The sequence below is a fragment of the Etheostoma cragini genome, chromosome 15, assembly GCF_013103735.1.
Source record: "Etheostoma cragini isolate CJK2018 chromosome 15, CSU_Ecrag_1.0, whole genome shotgun sequence".
NCBI classification, from domain to species: Eukaryota; Metazoa; Chordata; class Actinopteri; order Perciformes; family Percidae; genus Etheostoma; species Etheostoma cragini.
The window spans coordinates 24,143,712-24,150,448 of record NC_048421.1 but is presented as its reverse complement, the minus strand read 5'-3'; the positions used below and the strand labels follow the sequence as shown (position 1 = coordinate 24,150,448).

Below are 6,737 nucleotides of genomic sequence, written 5' to 3'. Positions count from 1 at the left end.
AACGTCCCTGTTAGTGATGGTGTTACATAGTCTGTCCACCAGAGGACGCTCTACAACGTCCCTGTTAGTGATGGCGATGCATTGGCATGGTTTGTATTTTTATACATTTTATTTATCAGACCTTTAATATATGTGCTATATGATCCTCTGTTCATTACTCTAATTTTAGTAAGAACTCATAAATAGCTACAAATAACTAATGCTGGGGAAATCTGTTTTGTTACGTGTTTCTGTATTTAAAAACTCTGGAGCTAAAACTAGTGACATGTCTCACTCTGGAGCTAAAACAAGAGAGATGTCTCACTCTGGAGCTAAAACAACTGAGATGTCTCACTCTGGAGCTAAAACAACTGAGATGTCTCACTCTGGAGCTAAAACTAGTGAGATGTCTCACTCTGGAGCTAAAACAAGAGAGATGTCTCACTCTGGAGCTAAAACAGAAACCTAAACACACAGGGTGAAAACAGGATCTGCAGCAATGTGCATTACAACAAAATCATGGTGTTTTTGAACCTCAAAATACAATTATGAACATGAAAAAGAGCAGAATATGGGTGTTTTCATAGTTGTGGAAAACACTGTTGTGTTATTTGAATTAAAATTACAGTTGCTAAATAGTTCTCTATGCTCCAAACTTACAGTTACTGCTCAGGAATGAGGCACATAGAAAACACCACTGTTTTTTTTTCCGCTCGTCATTTCCGGAATTGACAAAAATTCTGATTTGATTATCTAGGGCAAAAACTCCACCAATCAGATTGGTCACTGAGTCCAACTGCCCGCCCGCCGATTAAACAAGTCAAGTCGGCCAAGATGAAGGCTGACGGCGCTGAACACACCGAACAGACTCGAGTCACCGGCCTCGCCATCGGGTTGGTGTGTCAGCAGCTCTACACGATTGCTGCCCGCTTTATATAGTCCATTTTTACTTTACAAATCCCTATCAATGCTTCAAAAAGTAATAATCAGAACAACAATTTTGGTTGCCAGGTTGTGAAAAAAAACTCCCAATATGCTTAGCATTTGTGGTTCTTTGGTTCATGGGGACAACCAGGAACTGGGGTTTGAAACCGCTGACTTTATGAGTGACTTACTCCCAATTTAAGTCTTATTGTTACTTAGGCATTGTTCTTAAAATAACTTTGGCTAATGAGAAAGTGAAAAAACCTGGAACAAATGACCTGAGCTGACTATTAATGACTCAGCAGCCAGAGTTTTCTCTCTCATTAACAGCCAGCAGCTGCTTCCATAGTATTTGGGGGTAACGTAATTGGTTGTACCCCTTAGAAGAGTGTTCCCTACAACATAATGCGACTAACAGAGTTATGCTAAGTACTGTGGCCTGGCCTAACCTAACCCCCAGGCTCTTGGTCAGACTCGGTAAGGTCCCGGATGTAGAAGGGTCCTACCTGGATGAACTGGATGGTCAGGGCGCTCTTCCCCACCCCTCCTCCTCCCACCACCACCAGTTTGAATCGTTCCTCTTCTCCACTCATACTGCTTAGAACCGGGATTAGTCCCGTTTACAACCCGTCCACACAGTTCCGCCGTTCACCAGCAGCTAAAGCCGTGCCGAGCCGAGCCAAACCGGAGTAAAGTTGTCGAGTAGGTCCGCCCGTTAACGTTACTGTTCGCAGAAGACACCGGCTTCAAAGCGAAACTTCTTCACATAATGCTCCTTTCCAACAACGAGGTTCAGCGGAGCGGGCAGCCGCGGTGTGTCCTCCCGCCACAACAGCAACGAGTTCCGGCGTCACGTCTCGGTCGGAACGGGCTAGCTCGCGTGCTGCCTTCTTTTCTCGTCTTTCTACTCTTTTCTCCTCGGCCTCCGGGCAGATTCTGGGGGCGGAACTTCTTCCTCTTTTCTTACTAAAGCAGAGCCCGGACTAACGTTCACACACACGCACGAACACACACACACCAGCCGGCCTATCCGTGTGACAGAACATGCACGACTGAGCCCGGTACACACTCCAGCTTTCTTAGCCTTTAGCGTAATAAAAGCGAATACTGGGGCTGAACAAATTCCACTTTCATGTGTCAGTTTCCTTATTTGGGCATGTGGAGTATCCGTGACATCATTTCAGCCTAGGCTAGGCCTACGCACGATGTCAAAGCAGCACGAGCTCCGAACTATTTCACTGTCCTCGTAATAATATTTCACATTAAACTGAGGTTTTGTCAATGGTTGACATGCACAATCTTCCTCGTGTTCTAGCTGGAACATGAACATACATGTAACTTCACAATACTCGATTAATAAGACAACTTTAAATGGTTATGTTATGAAATGGAACTACGCCTCTGTAATTAAATCCAACCCAAAGGTGGAATGCGTTGGAAATGTGCGCCTGAAGGCCACACATACCTCACCTTTCTACCTGGACACCTGCCAGGAAGCTCCTATCAGCAGTCCTGGTCTACCTGGAGGCCACAGTCAACGTAATCATATTAGATAATAAAAAATGATTAATCATTATTAACCCTCCTGGTGTCTTCGGGTCATATTTGACCCCTTTTCAAAATGTTTCTACATCAGAAATTTGGGTTTCTTTCAAACTAGTTATCCAAAAAGTAACGCTCCTCACAAGTTCACTTAATAATCAGTTCACTATCATTGAATTTAGTGTTTTTTTTGTCAATTTTATAGCATCTGGAGAAGAAAAAATTGGTATAAGAACTTAAAAAAAAAAAAGTGTAAAAAGAGAAAAATGTCAAAAGGGACTAAGATGTGAACATCTGTCAAAAAAAGTGACAAACTGGTCAAAAAAGTAACAAATTAAATTAAAAAAGAAAATTTAGAAATTTGTCACCACAGAACACACACACATACAGGCAACGGTTTTGTGTGGCAGGGCACCTTTAAACAAACAACCACCCCAATCCTGATGAAGCGTGGCCCACCGTGTAACCATGGTGACCCCTGGTGTTCAGTATCTGTGCTCATCAGAGTACAGGAAACAGGGACCCGGTTAGAAACCGGGTGCACGGTGTACACACACACTCATCAGCTCAAATAGCCTACACATGTCAGCATTAGAGCCGCCCCGCAGGATGAAGATCAGCAGGATCCACCAGAAGGCCCGTCCCGGGTCAGCACATCCCAAAATGTGTGTGTGTGTGTGTGTGTGTGTGTGGGAGAGGTGGGGGGGGGGGTTGGCGGCACAGCTAGGACAAATGAATGAGGTTTTTACTCTTTACAGCTATTGCAACTGTTCAATTAAAAGTCAAGGCGAGTGTATTTGATGATATCGGGCTATAGATATTTAAAATGGGCTAAGCTGGCTTTGGGCCCATTATAGAGAGGTCATTTGAAGGTCATAACCATATCTCATAAACTGCAAAGGTATCAGTGTCTTCTTTTATAAAGAATGACTTTCTCAACCAGCTCAAACCCATCAACTCCTCCCTATTGTGGCCTCTTAGGCTCTATGTACGCGTAAGAGAAAAAAAAGCTAATATTATTGATGCTGAGACCTGAATTCCATGTTGAGGAGCGCTGCTCTAGACCACAAAAGCACTGAGACACGCGTGAAATGTCCTCTTTAATCATCAGTAAATACATCTCAAGCCATAGGGCCAAAAGTCTTTAATAATAACTGAATCTTAGCAGCTCAACATGTCCAGATGAGCTGACCCGTGTCAACAAGTACTAAACAGGATGCATTTGTGTGGAGGTTCAGTTCTCATTTGCAATACATAAATAATTCAATAAATAGAAGACACAAGTTCTTTCAGACCTCCTGTGTGTGTGTCCCACACACTGGATGTGTGGTTGGTTCAATTTGACAAACGTGCACAGACACAACCCCCCCCACCCCAACCCCCCACCCCCACCCCGCCGGGCCTCCTCAGCACCTGTTGGGCAGTGCCGGCTGTCCCATCCTAACAGGGTGGACAAACAGGCCCCCCAGCAGCACCCTCTCCCCCCAGTCCAGCAGCTTGTTGAGGGTGAAGCTGAACGGAGACAACAGGCCCTGGTCCTTCCCCAGGCCGTGGTAGGGACTCTGCTCCTTGAGACTGTCCTCTGCCTGCCTGTATGGAACGCTGTCCCCCCGCTCCCTGCGACTGTCCTTGGCCTGCGTGCGGCGGACACTGTCCACCCGGGTCTTTGCTTCAGCCTTTTGTCCCGTCTCCCCCTGGTGGACACTCTGAGATGTGTTGGTGCTCCTTGCTTGCTGGCTGCTGCTTGCTAGGGAGGGGGGGTGCATTCCCAACGGGGTCAAAGACAGGGTGAGGCTTTTGCGTTTCTCTGATAGAGAAGCAGAGCCTGCTGGGAGTTGGAGTCGTGTGGGCTTTGCTAGTGGTTGGACTGGCTCACAGGGGCTTGGAGCTGGACGCTCACATGGTGTCTGGATTTGAGTCAAATGAAGAGTCTGAAGTTCCCCCGACAGAGACGCCGGCTGCTGTCCCCCTGCATCTGTCTCCGAGTGTCTCTGTCTTCTCTGCTCTGTGTCATCCTGCCAGTTCTCAGCCTGATGACTCGCGTTCTGGCTGACGGGAGAGCGGGTAACGCCGTCAGTGATGTCCCCCCCCGAGGCCTTCTGGCACAGAGTGCCCTGGAAGTGCTGCAGCTGACCCAGGAAGTTGAAGTTTGGGGAAATGGAGGGCCGACGCTCTTTCACAAACCTTAGGGGGACAGACAGGATGTGGTTTAGGACTACAAACACACTTTTGATACGTCACTCTGGAATCTGAAACCATATTATTTCATTCAGCCATGCAAAAAAGTAAGTTTTAATGCCGGACGCTGCGAAAACCAGTAGTCCCCGTCTTGGCCCCTGACCCACCAACCAGACGGCTGTCCCTCGGCAGAAAAGGTCGTTGGACTGATCTGTCTCCCCGAATTGGTCAAAAAGGTTTCTCTGAACTGGACCGGTTTGAAAAGGACACCATGAGACACTGTGATATTTGCTGTGACTTTGGGTGAATCAGTTGTCTCATACAGGGAACGGCAATGTCCAGCTGCAGAGACAGAGTGTCCAGCTGCAGAGACAGAGTGTCTAGCTGCTGAGACAGTGTCCGGCTGCTTAGACAGTGTCCAGCTGCTGAGACAGTGTCCAGCTGCAGAGACAGAGTTTTTAGCTGCAGAGACAGTGTCCAGCTGCTGAGACAGAGTGTCTAGCTGCTGAGACAGTGTCCAGCTGCAGAGACAGTGTCCAGCTGCAGAGACAGAGTGTTTAGCTGCAGAGACAGTGTCCAGCTGCTAAGACAGTGTCCGGCTGCTGAGACAGTGTCCAGCTGCTGAGACAGAGTGTCCAGCTGCAGAGACAGTTTCCAGCTACTGAGACAGTGTCCAGCTGCTGAGACAGTGTTTAGCTGCTAAGAAAGTGTCCAGCTGCAGAGACAGAGTGTCCAGCTGCTGAGACAGAGTGTTTAACTGCAGAGACAGTGTCCAGCTGCAGAGACAGTTTCCAGCTACTGAGACAGTGTCCAGCTGCAGAGACAGAGTTTAGCGGCTAAAAAAAGTGTCCAGCTGCAGAGACAGAGTGTCCAGCTGCAGAGACAGAGTGTCCAGCTGCTGAGACAGAGTGTTTAGCTGCAGAGACAGTGTCCAGCTGCTGAGACAGTCCCCCGCTGCTGAGACAGTGTCCAGCTGCTGAGACAGTGTCCAGCTGCAGAGACAGAGTGTCCAGCTGCAGAGATAGTTTCCAGCTGCTGAGACAGTGTCCAGCTGCTGAGACAGTGTTTAGCTGCAGAGACAGAGTGTCCAGATGCAGAGACAGTGTGTCCAGCTGCTGAGACAGAGTGTTTAACTGCAGAGACAGTGTCCAGCTGCAGAGACAGAGTGTTTAGCTGCAGAGACAGTGTCCAGCTGTCGAGACAGTTTTTAGCTGCAGAGACAGTGTCCAGCTGCAGAGACAGAGAGTCTAGGTGAAGAGACAGTGTCCAGCTGCATTGATATTGTCCAGCTGCTGAGACAGTGTCCAGCTGCAGAGACAGTGTCCAGCTGCAGAGACAGAGAGTCTAGGTGAAGAGACAGTGTCCAGCAGCATTGAAATTGTCCAGCTGCTGAGACAGTGTCCAGCTGCAGAGACAGTGTGTCAAATTGGTCCACTGAATAGCCCCAATAGCTCCATAGCTACCTACCATTCAGTTGACTTAGATGTCTTTATTAAACCTATTGCAGGGATGGACGTACCTGTAGGCCTGGTCCAGGTCCAGGTCCAGGCTGTACATGATGTAAGCCACAGCCAGGGCCGGGGAGCGAGAGATTCCCGCTGCACAGTGAACCAGCACCGAGGCTCCAGAGGACATGGCTGCATCTGGACACAGGGACAAGGACGGACAGCGACATCATCAGTATATTGGACACTATAACATGTTTGCTGTAAGGGGGTGAGGGGGGGAGTGAGTCCTGACCAATGAAATGCAGAGCCTGCGGGATCCAGGGCAGCAGCTCGTCCCGCAGAGAGTCGTCAATGGGGACGCGGAGGTATCTGGAGCGGGGCAGGAAGGGGGGCTGGGGGCTGCAGCGGCTCACACTCAGCACGTAGGAGATCCCCAGAGAGGCCAGCCGCTCCTACACACACACACACACACACACACACACACACAGGCACACGCATACACACGCAAGCATGAACACATGCACATACACGCATATGCACGCACACACGCACACATGCACGCACACATAGACACGCACGCAAGCACAGACACACGCATGCACGCACGCACACGCACACATACGCACGCAAGCACAGACACCACGCACACACACACACACACACACA

At 48.8% G+C, this 6,737-nt stretch overlaps 2 protein-coding genes across 3 annotated transcripts in view; both read right to left on the bottom strand.

Annotated features, from left to right (window-relative positions):
• The window catches only part of rras (RAS related), an 11,123-nt gene extending 9,073 nt beyond the window's left edge, over positions 1–2,050 (bottom strand). Inside the window, exon 1 of the mRNA XM_034894902.1 lies at positions 1,410–2,050. Coding sequence (XP_034750793.1) covers positions 1,410–1,496 — 87 coding nt within the window. The 5' untranslated portion in view covers positions 1,497–2,050. The remainder of the gene's footprint in view (positions 1–1,409) is intronic.
• Positions 1–6,737, bottom strand: part of si:ch211-195b15.8 (dual specificity protein phosphatase 8) — a 14,381-nt gene that overhangs the window by 6,760 nt on the left and 884 nt on the right. Inside the window, exons 3-6 of one of the 2 annotated variants that reach the window (XM_034894900.1) lie at positions 6,364–6,523; positions 6,143–6,266; positions 4,062–4,629; positions 3,838–4,013 (exon numbers count right to left, since the gene is read on the bottom strand). In XM_034894900.1, the coding sequence (XP_034750791.1) occupies positions 3,852–4,013; positions 4,062–4,629; positions 6,143–6,266; positions 6,364–6,523 (1,014 nt within the window). In that variant the 3' untranslated portion in view covers positions 3,838–3,851. Of the gene's footprint in view, positions 1–3,837; positions 4,630–6,142; positions 6,267–6,363; positions 6,524–6,737 lie in introns of both variants that reach the window. The other variant, XM_034894899.1, reaches the window with a different exon arrangement.